At 39.9% G+C, this 20,743-nt stretch overlaps 1 protein-coding gene across 3 annotated transcripts in view; it reads right to left on the bottom strand.

Annotated features, from left to right (window-relative positions):
- Positions 1–20,743, bottom strand: part of PAFAH2 (platelet activating factor acetylhydrolase 2) — a 111,656-nt gene that overhangs the window by 11,485 nt on the left and 79,428 nt on the right. For 2 of the 3 annotated variants that reach the window (XM_053706956.1, XM_053706955.1), the window contains exon 7: positions 2,372–2,463. In XM_053706956.1, coding sequence (XP_053562931.1) covers positions 2,372–2,463 — 92 coding nt within the window. Of the gene's footprint in view, positions 1–2,371; positions 18,028–20,743 lie in introns of those variants that run through there. The other variant, XR_008401364.1, reaches the window with a different exon arrangement.

Below are 20,743 nucleotides of genomic sequence, written 5' to 3'. Positions count from 1 at the left end.
CAAATGCACACACCCTCACAGAGACATACACAGAAAACACACAGACATACATACACACACACCCTCACAGAGACACCCACAGAAAATGCACAAAGACATATGCACATACCCTCACAGAAACATCCACAGAAAACACAGACATACACACACACACACCTTAACAGAGACATCGACAGAAAAAAACACAAAGACATTCACACCTACCCTCACAGAGGCATCCACAGAAAATACACAAAGACATACATACACACACACACTCACAGATACACCCACAGAAAATGCACAAAGAAATACGCACACACCCTCACAGAGACATCCACAGAATAGACACCCTCGCAGAGACACCCACAGAAAATGCACAAAGACATACACACACCCTCACAGATACATCCACAGAAAACACACAAAGACATACACACCCACCCTCACAGAGGCATCCACAGAAAATACACAAAGACATACATACACACACACTCACAGATACACCCACAGAAAATGCACAAAGAAATACGCACACACCCTCACAGAGACATCCACAGAAAAGACACACTCGCAGAGACAGCCACAGAAAATGCACAAAGACATACACACACCCTCACAGATACATCCACAGAAAACACAGACATACATACACACACCCTCACAGAGACATCGACAGAAAACACCCAAAGACATACACACCCACCCTCACAGAGACATCCACAGAAAAGACACCCTCGCAGAAACACCCACAGAAAATGCACAAAGACATACACACACCCTCACAGATACATCCACAGAAAATACAGACATACACACACACACATCCTCATAGAGACATCCACAGAAAACACACAAAGACACACACCCACCCTCACAGAGGCATCTACAGAAAACTCACAAAGACATACACACACACACAAACCCTCTCAGAGACACCCACAGAAAATGCACAAAGACATACGCACACACCCTCACAGAGACATCTACAGAAAATGCACAAAGACAGACACACACATAAACACTCATAGAGACACCAACAAAAGCACAAATACATAAACACAGACACTCACAGGAGGTAAAATTTCTGCACATTGCCATCCCCTAAATCAACAGTGTGTGACATGCTTGATAAAGAAATAGCAGAAAAATAGCTTTTTACATAATTATATTTGTAAATGTGCAAGCAAAAAAATACTTCTGTGAATTCAAAATTGTACATTAATGATCTGTCAGAATGGGTAGATAAAGAAAAGTACTTTTGAAAGGTTAACATATGTTTGTTTTTTTCCCCCATTTCCCCCCATTTCCCCCAACCAAGAGCACCACTTCAAATCTGGTGTAGAAATGTTCCCATCTGTCAGTTGTCCTTATGGATTTTAGATCTGGTTAAATGCAGGATTTAGGCTTGTTTGTATGTGTTTCAAAATTAAGTCAGCTGTAGTGTAAACTGAACAATGTTAAGTTAACCTGTTTCATTTAAAACACTGATCAATCTTAGCCTGAGAGTATAACATTTTATGCAGATGTAAACATCTTATATAAAATGCCTCATGGCATCTGGAAAGTCCTTGCATAAAGGGGCAGTAAACTGGAATGTAATTAAAATATATACATAAATTTAAAAAATCATATCTGCCAAAAGGGCACCCACCATTTGTGTATTGAGGAGGAGACATTTCTGCATGGTTTTTAATGTAGAATTTCTACAGCATTATCAAATAATCATAAATACACTGCTGCATATTGCTAATGTGTGTTTTTATGGACCCCTGGTCCCACCATACAACTACCACACTGAAGTTACAATCCAAAATTGCACAAAGAAATAAAAAACACATACTAAGTAAGTCCTACCTCCTCTGCAAATGGAAGTGATCTACCGTCTGACTCAGGCACACACTGTACAAACTGAAGTACCAAGTCTGTCTCACACTGTGCATAGTGGTTTAGTGCACACTCAGAAATCCTCTCAAATGCTAATGCTTTACTCCTTGTAATGACATTACCCGCACTCAATAGCACTCAACTGTAGCGCCTTCTGGTGGCTGCCAAAATGTAAAAAAAAAAAAAATGTAAAATAGTTGTGCTTGCCTCATGGAGTCACCCCTTTCACCCCCTGATGGAGGCACTATTAGCTATTATAGCCTTGACTAATTCAAGCAGTTTTACTAATACCAATTGTGACTCTTCTAATGGATTGCAATGGTTTAGAAAATCAAAAGCAACCTGTCAACCAAAGTCTTTGCACAGAAATTCTGATAGATTATAATGGGGGTTTATATAAGATGAATATATTTGCTATCAAAACCTATGGTCTTGGTAGGGGTAAAGAATGCTCAGTAAAGAAGAGATTCTGATTTTTTTTTTCTTCAAATATTTAATTACCTACCTGAAAGTATCATCTTTTGTAAGACTCAGCATAGCAGATGCTCCTCCAAAGGAATGACCCATTACAGCTACCCTACTGAAGTCTATCCTATCCTGCAAGCAAGGAGGAATGAAACGAAAGAAACAATGGTAGAAATATAGGATAGACAAATGGGTACAAAGACAAGGAAAGATAATGATGGAAAGGGAGTTAAAGGGACAGTATACACCAAATTTCATATAACTGCATTTAATAGACACTACTATAAAGAATAATATGCACAGATACTGGTCTAAAAATCCAGCATAAAACCTTTTATAAACTTACATAGAAGCTCCCAGTTTAGCACTGTTTAAAAGGGTAGTCTGGGACACCCAGTGAAAGTGTCAGGACAGCAAAAAGAGCAGACACCTCACCTCCTCTGCATATGAAAAGACCATTTACACAAACAGGAACAAGCTGGAGTAGGTAGACAACAGTCCACTTCTAAAATGTTGGGGCTTGGTTAGGAGTCTGAAATCAGCACAATGTTATTTAAAATAAGCAAAACTATACATTTAAAAAAAAAAAAAACCTGTATGGGCTATATAAATGGATCATCTACAAAACATTAGTGTATAAAGGAAGTCAGATAATGAGGAGCAGCAGTGGGGAAATAAAAAAATAAATCTGTATTTTGTTTAATCTGGATGTATACTGAATTATTTAGAACTCTCGGTATCAGAGTTTAAACACAGGAGTTCTAAATGTGACTTTAAGGTTCATTAAGGGGACATTAAACACCCTGTAGTTACACAAAATTTTTGTCGTCTTGCTATAGAATAACATGTCTGTCAAGTCTAAACATTTTATAACAAGTCAACATCTTGTTTGCTGCAATTGTTTTTGTTAATGGTTAAAATCCACCCACTCACGTTAAATCAATAGCTCTTTTATTGTTGCGTTCATATTACAAGTTAAAAGTAATATATAAGTGTTCAAGTGAAACAAATGAATGTCGGATATTGCATGTGCACTAAATCCTCCACATAATAGACATCTATGGGGGCCTGCCGAAAAACTCATGTGTATAATTGCTTGAGTGATCAATTAGTGAAGCTCTTCACTAAATTTGAATCTATAATTTACTATTGAACTATATCTTTAAATCACTGTACACATATATACATACATTGCCCTCCACTAATATTGGCACCCTTGGTAAATATGAACAAAGAAGGCTGTGAAAAATAGACTTTATTATTTAACCTTTTTGCTCTTTTGTTAAAAAAAAATTACACAAAAATACTCTGCTGTTATGGATATCGAACAAAGGTTTATCAAAAACAAACAAAAAACAACAACTTTTTGTTAAATAGATGGGTGGCATAATTATTGGCACCCATATGAATCCATAGGTGAAAAATAGATTTGAAGTATATTCCCATTGATATTTTACATTTTTTAGAACACCTGGGTCACTAGGAACATGAAATTGTTCAACCATAACTTACTGTTTCACTGTGATGTGTTGCAAAAGGTTGTTGAGCTTCACAAAAAGGGAAGTAGCTATAAGAAAATAGCAAAAGCACTGAAAATGCACATTTCCACCATCAGGGCAATGATTAAGAAGTTCCAGTCAACTAGAAATGTTTTGAATCATCTGGAAGAGGACGTGTGTCTATGTTGTCTCAACACACTGTGAAGGGAATAGTTTTAGTGGCCAACATATCTCCAAGGATTGCAGAAGTTAGTTGCATCTTGGGTTCAGAAAGTCTCCAAAACTACAATCCGACGTCACCTACATTACCAGAAGTTGTTTGGAAGGGTTTCAAGAAAAAAGCCTCTACTCTCCTCCAAAAACAAACTCAAAACTAGAAACTACAGGAACTTTAAATGGGATTGGTTTCTATGGTCAGACAAAACCAAAATAGAGTTTTTGGCAATAAACACAAGAGGTGGGTTTGGCACACACAGATAGTTAGCCATATGGAAAAGTACCTCATGCCCATGGTTAAATATGGTGGTGGCTCTTTAATGTTTTGGGGCTGTTTTTCTGCCAGAGGACCTGGACATTTTGTTAGGATACATGGCATCATGGACTCTATCAAATCTCAACAGATATTAAATGACCCTGCCAGAAAGCTTAAAATGGGCTGTGGTTGGATCTTCAAGCAGGACAATGATCCCAAACATATTTAAAAATCATCAACACAAAAATGGTTTACTGACCACAAAATTGTCAGAGCAATGGATTGTAACTGGAGATTATGGATCTCAACTGCAGAGAGGGAAAGAGTAGAGGAATTGAGTAGAGGTTATTTACCCCTGTTTACTGGTTACAGGAGAGAGTAGGTCATGCGAGTATTAGCAAAGAGTCAATTGTATATGAGCATCTGTTCAAGTGGGACCACTCTCCTGAGTTCAAGTTGCAAGTTTAGAGAACATGTGGCTGATCAACTCCGAGTTGAGAGTGTTTTAGGAGCGGTCTGGTATTATATACTGCTCAGGCTGGAATGGAGACAGAGCCTGTGAGGGGAGACGAGCCAGCGCTGCAGATAGCTGACAGCCTCAGAGGGGTGTGTGACGACTGTCCAATAGCGTGTGAGATCACGCTGACAGGCAGACGCTGTGTGAGAGGCTTCACAGCGCGGCTACAGTGCGGAAGGATGGTCGGTGAGTAAGTGTAAGGAATGCCAGGTAGCTGGAAAGATCGAGTTTGTTCAGAGGTGCAAAGGAAGTTCAGAGGAACATAAACTCACTGTGTTTGATGGAGGGAGTTGTCTGCAGGAGACTTTGGATATACCGGCAATGAAAGGCAGTAGTCCTGGTTAACAGTACAAACAAATTGGAATATAAGTCCTTAGGACCGTTAAATGTGTACGGTATAGTAGGTTGAAAATACCCAAAAGTATATTAGTTGTAATCCAACGATTAGGTAGAGGATAATCACTTAGCCAGGAGGTTTAGAACATGCAGCTAGTCGCAACTTTGCATGCTGAAAACTAACATTAATTGGCACCTGGAAGGGGGAGGTGTAGGTTTAAGTAAGGAGTGCTTAAAGGTGTACACACATGCACAAAGAACATGACAGATCCCCCCCCTCAAGGAAGCTGCACCGCAGCAGAGGGTCCGGGTTTGTCTGGATTTTTATGGTGGTAACGAGTAATCAGACGAGAGGCATTGAGATTGGTGGAAGGTTCCCAAGAATCCTCTTCAGAGGAGTAGCCCTTCCACCTAACCAGATACTGCAACTGCCCATGATGATGTCTGGAGTCGAGAATTGAAGATATTTCATAGACGTCCTCCACCAGAACCACAGGAGGCTGAGGTTGATTCGAAGATTGTAGTCTCGTTGGAACATAGGGTTTTATCAATGCCACATGAAAAGTGGGGTGAACCGGGATCTCTGGAGGGAGAGCTAAGGTCACAGCGTTTTCATTGACGACATTAGTTATCCTGTAGGGACCAATGTACATTTGTGAAAATTTCCGTGAGGGAGTTTTTAGTTTCAGATGTTTGGTCGACAGCCAAACCATATCCCCTGTCCGGTAGAGTGGTGGTTTGCTTCTTTTGTAGTCATAGTATCTTTTCTGGTTTTGCTGAGCCAAATGTATATTGTCTTTAAGAAATTTGAAGATGTCTGATAAAGAATTTGCTGTATCGTCGACATGAGGTGAGGAGGTGTTCAGATGTGGGAATAGATGGAACGGTGGATGGTAGCCATAGTTCGCATAGAAGGGTGAACATTTAGTAGATCCATTTAAGGAGTTATTGTAGGCGAATTCTGCCATAGGAATGTTGTTCTCCCATTCTTCCTGTTGGTGGGAACAGTAACAGCGAATGTACTGTTCAATCCACTGATTTACACGCTCTGTCTGACCATTAGTTTGTGGGTGGTATGCTGTACTATAGTGATGGTTGATTTTAAGCACAGCACATAGTTGTTTCCAAAACTTGGATGTGAATTGCGAGCCCCTGTCGGATACAATGATGGATGGTAGACCATGAAGTCGGACGATATGTTTCAGGAACAGGGATGCAGTTTCTGAGGCTGTGGGCAGCTTTTTGTAGGGAATAAAATGAGCCATTTTCGTCAACAAATCAACGACAACTAAAATGGTGTTGGCTTGATTAGATAATGGTAATTCAACAATAAAGTCCATACCAACGGTATGCCAAGGTCTTTCTGGAATGGGCAGCGGTTGGAGGTAGCTTGATGGTTTGGTCTTTTGTGACTTAGAAACAGTACAGGCATGACTTGATGTAGTTATGTACTGAATGTCTGAGGTTAGGCCACCAAAAATTTCTACCAATGAGGTCACTGGTTCTGTGGGTGCCTGGGTGTCCTGATAGAGGGGTATCATGATGGTCATGCAAGACCTCTTCTCTAAGGTTGGGAGGGATGTATATTTTACCCTTAACATGAGAAATTCCCCTGGTGTCGGTTTGTTGTATGTCCTTGGGGACCGTTGTATCAATCTGTTGTTGTGAACGTAGGGTATGAATGAAGTCTTTCGTGAGACCGAGGAACTGTTGAGGTGGAATGATGGTTTGTGGTTGTTTTTCAAGGTCCTGCCGAAGTAAATGTCTAGAGAGAGAGTCAGCCTTGCCATTCCGGGAGCCAGGCCGATAAGTAATGAGGAAGTTGAATCTGGTGAAGAACAAACTCCAACGAGCTTGTCTGGCAGAGAGGGTTTTACTGGACTGTAGATATTCTAAATTCTTGTGGTCGGTATAAATCAATATTGGGTAGATTGTACCTTCCAAGAGATGCCTCCAATGTTCAAGAGCTGACTTAATCACGAGAAGTTCTTTTTCTCCAACAGCATAATTTTGTTCGGCTGAGGTCATAAGTCTGGAAAAAAATGCTACTGGATGGATAGGTTCTGATGGACTTTTACGCTGTGAGAGAATTGCACCAAGAGCGTACTCAGAGGCATCAACCTCTAGGATGTACTGCAGATTTGCATCTGGGAATCGGAGGATGGGAGCAGTAGTGAAGCATTTCTTGAGGAAGTTGAAAGCATGTTCGGTTTCAGGTGTCCAAAGGAAACGGGTTTGAGTACCTGTGAGTCTACAGAGAGGTTTCGCAATCATTGAGAATCCTTTAATGAACTTGCGATAAAAATTTGCGAAGCCTAGGAAACGTTGAACCTGTTTCCTGTTGGTAGGGGTAGGCCATTTAAGAATGGTGTCGATTTTTCCATCTTCCATTTTAACACCAGATGAAGTGATTTTGTAGCCCAAAAAGGTGATTTCTTCAGTGTGGAAGGAGCACTTCTCAAGTTTGGCGTACAAGTGGTGTGTTCTTAATCGACTTAATACCCAACGGACATGTTTCTTATGGTCCTCCATGTTTTGGGAGTATATTAGGATGTCGTCTAAGTATATTACCAAGCAAACGTCCAGTAGATCTCTGAATATATCATTGATAAAAAACTGGAAGGTTGCTGGGGCGTTGCACAGCCCAAACGGCATAACAAGATATTCATAGAGTCCGTAGCGAGTCTGAAAGGCGGTGAGCCACTCGTCCCCCTCCCTGATCCTAATGAGATTGTATGCCCCTCTTAAATCCAGCTTGGTGTAAACAGTAGCTTTACTGAGGCGTTCCACTAATTCTGGGATCAGTGGTAGAGGGTACCTGTTCTTTTTGGTTCTTCTGTTTAACTCACGATAGTCTATGATGGGCCTCAAGGTTTTATCTTTATTCTTGACGAAAAAGATCCCGGCTCCTGCTGGGGAGGTGGATGGTCTGATGAAACCTTTCTTAAGGTTCTCCTCTAAGTACGCCTTGAGATGAGCTAATTCAGGTTGAGAGAGTGGATATATACGTCCGTAGGGTATGCTGGAACCAGGCAACAACTCAATAGGGCAATCATATATGCGATGAGGAGGGAGAGTCTCTGCTTGCTTTTTGTCGAATACATCCGAGAAATCTTGATACTCTTGTGGTATTGTTGCTGGGGAGACTTGTAGTACCTGTTGATGGGGATAGCAAGAAGTCTTGCAGTATGTTGAATCAAGTTCCACTTGTAAGGACTGCCAAGAGATCGTAGGCTGATGTTGTTGTAGCCAGGATAAGCCCAATACAATGGGGTATAAAGGAGAAGGAAGGACATCGAAGGACAAGTACTCTACGTGCCCGTTACCTGTAGTAACCTTAAGTGGAATGGTGTGGTGTGTGATAGGGCCAGAACTAACATAGGTTCCATCAATGACACGAATGGAGACAGGTATTGCTTTGACACACAGGGGTATTTTATTTTTATTTACAAGGGACAGATCAATGAAATTAGAGAATGCTCCGGAGTCAATGATTGCTTCCGCTCTGAACAGCTGGAGGTCCCACTGTAGGGATAGAGATAAGGTACAGTAAGCCACATCAACCACTTTATTTGTCAAACAATGAGTTATAGGTTTGCACTTACTTCTTTTTTGACGTAGTAGAAGAGGACATTCCTTAACTGGATGATTGGGAGAAGCACAGTACATACAGAGATTCTTCTGCTGACGGCGATGTCTTTCATCCAATGTTAAGGGCCCCTTGGTGAACCCAAGCTCCATGGGTACAGATGTATCCTTTGTGCTAGACAACCCAGGTGTAAACCTTTGGGACGTGTCAGATTGTTGTCTTTCTGACCTCCGTTCTCTGATTCTCCGGTCAATCTGAACAGACAAAGTCATAAGAGCCTCCAGGGTCCTAGGGAGATTGGTGCGGGCAAGTTCGTCCTTTAGAGCATCGGACAATCCCAGTCGGTACTGGTTGCGCAGGGCTACCTCACTCCATTCTGAATCCTTGATGTAAAGTTTGAATTCAGATAGATATTCCTCTACTGGGCGGCGGCCCTGTCTTAATGAGCGCATTTTGATCTCAGCTGTCAGTTGTTTCTCTGTGTCTTCATATAATAAACTCATTTGAGTGAAGAAATCAGATAACGAAGTGAGGATAGGGTCATTATTTTCGAAGAGGTTGTCAGCCCATACCCTAGGCTCACCAGATAGGAAGGAGATGACAGTCATCACCTTAAGTCTCTCTGTATGATATGTCTTGGGCCTCATCTGAAATAGGAGGTAGCAGGCATTTCTGAATTGTCTGAACAATTTCCTGTCGCCAGAGAATCTTTCAGGCAGACACACCTGTGGTTCTGGTGTGTTGTCTCTAACAGCTGCCCTAAGACTGTCATTCTGCAATTGCAGCTCTCTAAGTGCTTGTGACAATTGGTCAACCCTTTGGGAGAGGTTGTATACCACATTTGGGAGGTCTGCTGGATCCATGTATATTCTTTTATTAGGCCAATTAATATGTCAGAGCAATGGATTGTAACTGGAGATTATGGATCTCAACTGCAGAGAGGGAAAGAGTAGAGGAATTGAGTAGAGGTTATTTATCCCTGTTTACTGGTTACAGGAGAGAGTAGGTCATGCGAGTATTAGCAAAGAGTCAATTGTATATGAGCATCTGTTCAAGTGGGACCACTCTCCTGAGTTCAAGTTGCAAGTTTAGAGAACATGTGGCTGATCAACTCCGAGTTGAGAGTGTTTTAGGAGCGGTCTGGTATTATTTACTGCTCAGGCAGGAATGGAGACAGAGCCTGTGAGGGGAGACGAGCCAGCGCTGCAGATAGCTGACAGCCTCAGAGGGGTGTGTGACGACTGTCCAATAGCGTGCGAGATCACGCTGACAGGCAGACGCTGTGTGAGAGGCTTCACAGCGCGGCTGCAGTGCGGAAGGATGGTCGGTGAGTAAGTGTAAGGAATGCCAGGTAGCTGGAAAGAGCGAGTTTGTTCAGAGGTGCAAAGGAAGTTCAGAGGAACATAAACTCACTGTGTTTGATGGAGGGAGTTGTCTGCAGGAGACTTTGGATATACCGGCAATGAAAGGCAGTAGTCCTGGTTAACAGTACAAACAAATTGGAATATAAGTCCTTAGGACCGTTAAATGTGTACGGTATAGTAGGTTGAAAATACCCAAAAGTATATTAGTTGTAATCCAACGATTAGGTAGAGGATAATCACTTAGCCAGGAGGTTTAGAACATGCAGCTAGTCGCAACTTTGCATGCTGAAAACTAACATTAATTGGCACCTGGAAGGGGGAGGTGTAGGTTTAAGTAAGGAGTGCTTAAAGGTGTACACACATGCACAAAGAACATGACAAAAATCAAGGTCCGGCAATGGCCATCCCAGTCCCCTAGCTTTAACCCCATAGAAATCCTGTGGGGTGAACTGAAGAGGAGAGTCCATCATCATCAACCTCAAAATTGGAAGGATCTAAAGAGATTCTGTATGGAGGAATGGTCTTATATCCCTTGTAAAATATTCTCCTGTCGACGGGGGAAGTGCGCTGTTGCGTCATCACGCAGCACAATCAGCGCTAGCCCAGGTAAAGTGCAGACACGACGGCGGCAGAGAGAAAGCCGCGTCTGCTACAGAGGATGGGAGTGGTGTGTGCCCATTGAAGTTTTCCCCAGGAGGGCGAGGAGTGTTAGTGCGCTACGGCGGTAGAGGACATCAGGGAGCCGACACCCTCGTTCTAAGGAGAGAACAGCAAGGGGAGCGCTGTGGTGTGGGAGACCACGCAAGCTGCTGCAACAGCAGCACAAGAAGAGTCTAGCGGCTTTCCTGTGGCTGGAAGCTGCCGACTAACGCTGGGGCTCTTTGGTGCCTGAGAGGGTGAGAGCGGTGCACCCTAGAGCTGCAGAGCTGCCTCTGTTTGAGAGGTCTTCAACCCCCATAAAGGAAGCTAAAGTGGAGAAGACTTAGAAGGATCCCTGGGGTAAGGAGAAGCAGTTTTCACTTTGGAGAACGCAGTTGACCTCTTTGATGCCATGCTGATGAGGGGATAATGTGGCTAGGGATGATTAAATGAACTGAGGCTGCTGAGTTGGAGAGAAAACAGGTGCTTGGCCCCTTTTACCCCCTCAGAACTGTCGCCATCCTCCCACTGTATTACTATATTTCACCTCCCTAAGTACCCCCCTAAAGTATCTCCTAATAAGAAAACTCCCCTAGAGAGACTTGATATTGAGGAAGTAATTGGCACATGCTGCAAACTTTGTTATTTGCCATCAATTTACCACAGTAGGAGGAACATAAGTTTTATTGTACTACTTTTTATCTTAATGATACTTCTCTCTCCTATATGGGTACCTACTTGGAAGAATTTTCTTCACCTTGGGTGTAAATTGTATTACGAATTGAGCCTGAATTGCTGAAACTTATTTTTTGGAGGCTTTTTGCTGCAGCTGTGTCACACGAGCTGGGACTTTTGATTTATGCTACAGAAGGGCCCTTGAATGAATTGAGGAAGCAGTTGGTGTGTATTGCTAACTCTGCCACCTGTTAGCTAATTTTTATAATAGAGTGGCTACAAGTTTCCCTTTTGTTATCATCTATCTTGTTTGTTTCATATTTCTCTCCTATATGGGTATTCAGGAAAAAAAAAACTCTCTACACCTTGGGTGCAAGCTGTATTATAAATAAAAGCTTAAGCTGCGTAAAGAGCTGTAGATTGCTATACATGGATAAATATCTTACTCAGTCCAAAATGTCACCTAAATTAAAGCAATTGGAGAGGAAGAACAACAAAGCCACCCTTGCTACCTCCCCAAATAAATCTATGATGGAAGAAAGGAACTCTGAGGTCTCTAATGCCTTGAATGCCGGTGAAATTGCAGCTCTGGTGGCAGACCTAATTAGTCCTAAAATAGAGGAATTCTATAAAAGGGTAGATACAATTTTGGAAGAGTTAAAATCGCAAACAGAAAGGCTAAGAGAGGCTGAACAGAGAATCTCTAACTGTGAAGACATTCAAAATACTATACAGCTACAAATAGAAGCTCTACAAAAACAGAACACAGTTTTAACCAATAAGATTGAGGATATGGAAAACAGGTCAAGGAGAAGCAATCTGCCGGCTGCCAGAAGCTTTGAAATTTCAAGACCTCAAGAAATTTGTGGAGCACTCACTTCCGGAAATACTAGGCCTGAATCCTGAGAGTAACATCTTTACAATTGAAAGAGTACATAGGCTGGGAAGGAGAGGAAACCGAGGCCTGTGATTGCAAAATTCTTGAACTTTCAAGGGAAAAATGAGATTCTAAGGGCCTATAGGAAGAAGAAATCGCTACAATTTCAAGGAGTGAAAATCTTACTCTTTCAGGACTTTTCTATGGAAACATCGCTGAAGAGGAAGCAATTTTCATCAATATGTTCTCGTCTGGTGTCTGAAAACAGACTTTTTTCTCTTCTGTACCCAGCCAAGCTGAAGATCAAATCTGGGTCTGACTTCGTTTTTTTTTATTCTCCTGAGGCTGCCCAAATTTTTTTAGAAAATGAATCAAAAAGTTAATTTGTTTAATGAGAGTTCCCTGTTCCTTTTTAACTTAAGTTTTTTTTTTCTTATTATTAAAGCACTGCCTATGCTATTTGTGCTTAATTGCAGATAGATGTATAGATACTTAGAGGTATTCCTGCAGAGGAATGGCAAAGGTAAAAAAATAAGAAGAAATCAAAAAGTCAATCTGTTTAATGAGAGTCCCCTGTCCTTTCTTCATTCTGGGGTTTTTTTTTTTTTTAACCTCTTAAGGACATATGACGGAATTTTTCCGTCATAAAACAATTGAGCAAACTGAAAGCTGTCTCCTTAAAGGGTTGAAGAAGACATTGTTTACACTTTCTGTGTTCAATTGCAGAAAAAATGTGTGGTTTTTTTGGGTTTTTTTTTGTACTTTCTGTGTTCAATTGCAGAAAAAAATGTGGGTTTTTTTTTTTTTTTTAAACACGGTTCATACTTTCTGTGTTCAATTGCAAAAAATGTGGGGTTTCATGCCTGAATTCTGTATATTTATTGAACAGGTGGATAATATGTGCAATATGGGTTTAAGTAGAGACCAAACAATCACGGTAACAAAGTGTATTATTTGAAAAAGGCACATTCATGAAACAGAATGATATTATGTTTGTATTTTTGACCATTAAGGGTTCAACACTATATTCCCTTTTTTTTTTTCTTGTTGTGTGGAATAGTCACTGTTTGAATATAAAGTTTGAATCTTGTACATCTATGGAACAGATGGACAGCACATGCTCTATGGGCTTGAGTATAGAATTAAACAATCACTGTTATAAATTGTTTGAAGAAGACATATTTACTCAATAGAATGATATTATGTCTGTATCTTTGGTTAATAAGGGTTAAACACCATATGCAAACCTATTTTGTGTATATTTGTTTAAGTATAGAACAGTTAGTCACTGTATTATTGGTTGTAATATGCACAATCACTGGATAAGAGTATATTAAGTATAAACTTGTATTTTTTTTAATTTAATTTTTTTCTTCCCCTCACCCTTCTCTCTCCCGCTCCCTCCTTTCCTTCTTAATCGGCGCTTACTCTTCCTCCTTTATTTTTTGGGTAGTTAAAGAATGGTAAAGGTTTTAACCTGGAATGTAGGGGGGATTCATTCCCCAGTCAAAAGGAAAGCAATTCTAAATTATTTAGGTAAAAGCAACTTTGATATAGCTTGTCTTCAGGAAACCCACTTGTCAGATAAAGAGCACAATAAAATTAAAACAAAATGGTTGGGAGAGTCTTTTTTCTCTTCTTATATTAAAACATCTAGAGGGGTAATGATCCTATTTCATACCAAATTTGATTTTAAAATTCTTAGAGTCTTAAAAGATAAAGAAGGGAGGTATTTAATTAACAGGCTTATTATACAGAACCAGGAATACTTACTGGTTAATATTTATGGTCCAAATAACTTAGATGAAAGGTTTTGGTGGTCATTAACTAAAATTGTATGCAAATTCTCTAAAGCTAAATTGTTATTAACAGGTGACTTTAATCTGACTCCTAACTCTTATTTGGATAGGAGGAAAATGGGTCCGGACAGAAACAAGGGCAAATATAAATCTCAGATTAAATTTGAGAAAAAGATTTTTGGTTTATTGTCTGAGGCTTTAAATGTAGTGGATATATGGAGACTTTTGAATCCTAGTAATCTGGAATATACTTGCTGTTCAAAATCACATAATACCCTCTCAAGATTGGATATGTTCCTCATCTCTGAATCTTTGGTAACTAGAATTGAGAAGTGCAATATACATGATTTTGTGTTATCAGACCATGCCCCAGTATTTCTATCTTTTAAAACAAAGTTAAACTTCACTTATAATTGCTTCTTTTTCCCCACGTACCTAAGAGATTCGGTTAAATTCAAAAACTTCCTCTTGAATACATGGGAAGAATTTGGGACATTTAATAGTCATTGTAGAGAAAATATCCAACTATTTTGGGAGACTGCTAAAGTTTATATGAAAGCGGAAATTAATACTTATGTAGCAAGGCTAAAGAAGAAGGACAGGGTAGGGAAAGAGAATGATCTATCTGAAAAGCTTAGGGAGGCATATGCTTTGTATTTAAAAAATCCTAATAAAGTTAACACAGAAAGTTATTTTTCCATAAGGAAAGATAGAGAGACCTTTCTATTGGGGGAGGCACAGGAACTTCTTTATAGGAATGCTGCTAGATTTTCAAAGTTTGGCAATAAAGCTGGTAAATTGATGGCTGCAACTTTTAAGAGACAAACTAGGAGGAAACCAGTTGCAGCCTTGAAAATAAGGGGTACAACTTATACTGGGCAGGAGAAAATTACACAACTATTTCAGAACTTTTATAAAGAACTCTATTCAACTCAGAGCCCTGAAATGGGAAAAATTACGGAATTTCTGGATAGAACTGACATTCCTCAAATCTCAGAAGTAGATCGCGAGTGTCTGAACCAACCGATATCTGAAAATGAGATTCAGAAAACAATTAGTTTAATGGCTAGGGGGAAGACGCCAGGGCCAGATAATTTACCTCTGGAGTTCTATCAGATGTTACGGACTGAGATTGTCCCGGTTCTGGTAGATCTTTACAATGCGTATTTTGGATCAAATCTTAAAACATCAGACAATTTTAAAAGAGCTAATATTATTGTAATCCCTAAAAGTAACAAAGACCCTTCGGATATTGCTTCGTATAGACCAATTTCCTTGCTTGGTCTGGATTATAAAATCTTAATGAAAATTCTGGCCGACAGGTTGAAGTTAATTCTCCCTAGGATAATTCACCAGGATCAGGCAGGTTTTATTATGGGTAGGGCCTCGGAATTCAATATAAGGAAAATTCTACATGTAATTTGCCATTATGGGGGGGGCGGCTCGGCTCTACCGGAGGCCTTCCTGCTATCTTTGGATGCAGAGAAGGCCTTCAACAGAGTGGAGTGGCCCTTCCTTTTACAGGTACAGGTATTAGGGAGGTTTGGGATTGTGGGGAGGTTTGGGGATTTCGTGACTAATATTTACTCAGACATTAAAGCTTCTATCTTGATCAATTATGGGATTTCGGACGTTTTTTCTTTGACAAGAGGCACTAGACAGGGGTGTCCTATGTCGCCTTTGTTGTTTGATCTTAAATTGAGCCCTTAGCTATTAGATTAAGGAATCTGCTTACCGGAATTAACATAGGAAGGGAGACATTTAAAACTGCATTATTTGCGGATGATCTTTTATTATATGTATCCAACCCAAAAAAGCAGGTTGAAGAGATTGTGAACTTATTGGATCAATACAGTATAGTGTCAGGTTATAAGATTAATCTTGCAAAATCTAAGATCCTATTGTTAAAACAAGATGCAGAGGACCTCCAAACCTATCAATTTATGGAAACTAAGACTCTGCGCTATTTAGGGCTGAAGATCTCTGCCAACTCGGCTAATTGGTATAGGGACAATATTGGCACGGTTTTGAGAGACACTGAAGAGAAGATGAAATCGTGGGCGACACTCCCAGTCTCTTTGACTGGTAAAGTGGCCCTGTTTAAAATGTTTATTGTTCCTAAAATTTTGTATACATTAAGGATGCTCCCCTTCTTGATTAAGAAGACTGATCTTTTGTGCTTTAATCAAGCATTAAGGTACTATCTTTGGAGTGGAAGGAAACCAAGACTTAAGCTAGCCAGGTTATATCAACCGTATTGTAAAGGAGGTTTAGGGCTATCCAATTTAGAATGGTATAATCAGGCTGCCATCTTGCGTTTTCCAATAGACTGGTTAAAACGGTCCTTTATATATTCAGAAGTCTCTAGAAAGACAGGTTTGTTCCTCTCTCTCCCTGAACTTTGTTCTATTTGCTACCAACAAGGAGCTCAGTAGGGTTATTCTTGACCATCCATTATTTAAGGATATATTGCTGTGCTGGAGGAAGCTATCTAAACATTTGGGTTTAGCACAGAATGTTTCTAAATGGTTACCGATAAAAGGCAATACCCGATTTCCGCTGGGTAACATGACGGCTATTTATGAAAGATGGTCACCGGCTAATCCTTTGATTGTTAGTGATTTTTATGACTATAACCAGCATAAAGTATATCCATTTGATAATTTTCAAAAAAAGTTTCCAGTAATTCAGAGAAACCATATTTTTTATTTTCTACAAATTAAGAGTTATATTCTTGGTCTTGTTAGAATTTCTCCCCATATATGGGAGGATCATCCTCTTATTAACGTTAAATTATCAGAGAAAAGGTTATTGTCAAATATCTACAGATTTCTTCTATCTTTAGAAGAAAAGGATGTGTCACAGGAGTTAGCTAAACAGTGGGATAGAATAACTGACTCAACGGACTTAGATAAATAACTTATGAACAGCCTTAAACTTACTCAAAGACTTTTTTCGGCTTCCTATTATAGAGAATCACAATTTAGATTAATTCAGGGGGATTATTTAACCCCTCGTAGGGTGGCTAAATGGAATAAAGAAGTGACTAATGTTTGTCCTAAATGTTCTTTCCAAGATCCTAATTTGGGTAATTTGTTATGGGATTGTCCCAAGCTTAAACAATTTTCAGCGAAGTTAGAGTATTATCTCTCTTTAATAGGGAAATCGAGGATTTACATAGAAATGGACTCTATCCTCTTTCTGGTCGGCCATAACTCTTGGGGAAAATTAGCAAACTTCATACGTACGGCAATAATAATACTGAGGACACTTATCTTTAAATATTGGATAACTTCTAAAACTCCCTCTATGAGGGAAGTGAAAAATCTTCTGCTTGACTCAATGATTAAGGCAGCCTTTGAGTCTAAGCTGAGTGGGGGAAGAGGAAATTCCTTTCTCAAGAATTGGAGAGAGTTCGCTTGCTGTCAAAGCGAGGGTACTGTACTCTATATAGAGCAAATTATTAATCCTTTTTAAACCACATGGATAGTTAGTAATTGTGAAATAGATGGGGGAGGATAGGGGGACAGGGACAAGGAAAATGAACAATCTGGGAACTGGTAATTGGTTTGATTTAAATTTGTTGCTATTTTGGGGAAATTTGCTTTATGCAATTTGTTTTATGTGTTGAGTATTGTTTGTCTTCTTCTTTTTTCTTTTTTTTATGTATTTGTTTATTTTTTGGTTTTTGGATATAAATAAAAAGATATAATAAAAAAAAAATATATATATATATATTCTCCAACCTCATCAGGCATTATAGGAGAAGACTCAGAGCTGTTATCTTGGCAAAGAGAGGTAGCACATAAACCTGTGTTGTGTTTGCATTTGTTTGATATCCATGAGAGCAGAATATTTTTGTATATTTTGTGAACAAAAGTTCAAAATGTTAAAATATAAAGACAATGTTTCACAGCCTTCTTTGCTCATATTTACCAAAGGTGCCAATATTAGTGGAGGGCACTGTATGGTATACATCACTGCTAAAACATTAATTTTAATAATAAACTTTTATTTTACATTTAATACATACATACATATAGATAGATAGATAGATAGATAGATAGATAGATAGATAGAGAATTGTAATCAAAATTATTTAACCCCCATTGCAAATAAAGTTTATTGTCAAAATTTAGTTTTTCAGCTGTTTGCAATGAACAAATCAAACAAAAGCAATTGATATAGCTGAACACAACGAACGTTTCAAGTCGTTTCCCCAAATGCAACTGAAAATGCAACTCAAAATTAGTATCCATCACAACAGAACAACTAGCAAAACAGGTGTTGTCTCAAGCACACCTGATGCAACTAATCAAGGGCTTTATTAGTTGCACCAGGTGTGCTTGAGCTAGAACACATGAAATACCTCAACTGGCTAGGGGTTTTTTGAGTGTCACGTTTGACTGCATGTTAGAAATACAGGGAGTGCAGAATTATTAGGCAAGTTGTATTTTTGAGGATTAATTTTATTATTGAACAACAACCATGTTCTCAATGAACCCAAAAAACTCATTAATATCAAAGCTGAATAGTTTTGGAAGTAGTTTTTAGTTTGTTTTTAGTTATAGCTATTTTAGGGGGATATCTGTGTGTGCAGGTGACTATTACTGTGCATAATTATTAGGCAACTTAACAAAAAACAAATATATACCCATTTCAATTATTTATTTTTACCAGTGAAACCAATATAACATCTCAACATTCACAAATATACATTTCTGACATTCAAAAACAAAACAAAAACAAATCAGTGACCAATATAGCCACCTTTCTTTGCAAGGACACTCAAAAGCCTGCCATCCATGGATTCTGTCAGTGTTTTGATCTGTTCACCATCAACATTGCGTGCAGCAGCAACCACAGCCTCCCAGACACTGTTCAGAGAGGTGTACTGTTTTCCCTCCTTGTAAATCTCACATTTGATGATAGACCACAGGTTCTCAATGGGGTTCAGATCAGGTGAACAAGGAGGCCATGTCATTAGATTTTCTTCTTTTATACCCTTTCTTGCCAGCCACGCTGTGGAGTACTTGGACGCGTGTGATGGAGCATTGTCCTGCAGGAAAATCATGTTTTTCTTGAAGGATGCAGACTTCTTCCTGTACCACTGCTTGAAGAAGGTGTCTTCCAGAAACTGACAGTAGGACTGGGAGTTGAGCTTGACTCCATCCTCAACCCGAAAAGGCCCCACAAGCTCATCTTTGATGATACCAGCCCAAACCAGTACTCCACCTCCACCTTGCTGGCGTCTGAGTCGGACTGGAGCTCTCTGCCCTTTACCAATCCAGCCACGGGCCCATCCATCTGGCCCATCAAGACTCACTCTCATTTCATCAGTCCATAAAACCTTAGAAAAATCAGTCTTGAGATATTTCTTGGCCCAGTCTTGACGTTTCAGCTTGTGTGTCTTGTTCAGTGGTGGTCGTCTTTCAGCCTTTCTTACCTTGGCCATGTCTCTGAGTATTGCACACCTTGTGCTTTTGGGCACTCAAGTGATGTTGCAGCTCTGAAATATGGCCAAACTGGTGGCAAGTGGCATCTTGGCAGCTGCACGCTTGACTTTTCTCAGTTCATGGGCAGTTATTTTGCGCCTTGGTTTTTCCACACGCTTCTTGCCACCCTGTTGACTATTTTGAATGAAACGCTTGATTGTTCGATGATCACGCTTCAGAAGCTTTGCAATTTTAAGAGTGCTGCATCCCTCTGCAAGATATCTCACTATTTTTGACTTTTCTGAGCCTGTCAAGTCCTTCTTTTGACCCATTTTGCCAAAGGAAAGGAAGTTGCCTAATAATTATGCACACCTGATATAGGGTGTTGATGTCATTAGACCACACCCCTTCTCATTACAGAGATGCACATCACCTAATATGCTTAATTGGTAGTAGGCTTTCGAGCCTATACAGCTTGGAGTAAGACAACATGCATAAAGAGGATGATGTGGTCAAAATACTCATTTGCCTAATAATTCTGCACTCCCTGTATGGCTAAATCAAAAGAATGGCCCAAAAAGTTAATAGAATAGATCATCGCCCTTCACAAACAAGGAACAGGATACAAAAAGATAGCGAAGGCACTGAATGTTCCTAGAGACACCGTTGGAAGCATAGTTTGCAATTTCAAAGTTAAAGAAACAGTGGTTACACTACCTGGACGGTGCAGAAAAAGGAAGCTATCAATGGCTACAACCAGATTTCTGGGATGGCAGGTTGAGAAAAACCCTTGACTGACTGCAAAAGACCTGCAGCAAAAGACCTTGCACAGTAAGGTGCGTGCTAACAGCAGAAGGTTTCCATGCCAAAACTCCAAGATGTACACCACTACTGCCCCAAAAGCACAAGAAAAGTCAGTTCCAATATGCTCAAAATCATATAAATAAGCCACAAAACAATTGGGATTCTGTTCTGTGGAAAACTGGAACTTTTCGTCCCTATGGATCAGCGGTATATCTGGAGGAAGAAGAATGAAGCATGCGCTGAAAAGAACACTCTGCCTACAGTTAAGCTTGGTGGATCGGTGATGTCCTGGGGGTGCTTTGCATCCTCTGGCACTGGAAACCTGCAGCGTGTGGAAGGCAAGATGGATTCATTGAAGTATCAGGAAATCCAAGGAGAAAATGTCATGCCGTCTGTGAGGAATCTG

Source organism: Bombina bombina, chromosome 3 (assembly GCF_027579735.1).
Source record: "Bombina bombina isolate aBomBom1 chromosome 3, aBomBom1.pri, whole genome shotgun sequence".
Lineage (NCBI taxonomy): Eukaryota > Metazoa > Chordata > Amphibia > Anura > Bombinatoridae > Bombina > Bombina bombina.
Note: the sequence above shows the minus strand (reverse complement) of the source record. Positions and strands in the feature narration are given on the sequence as shown.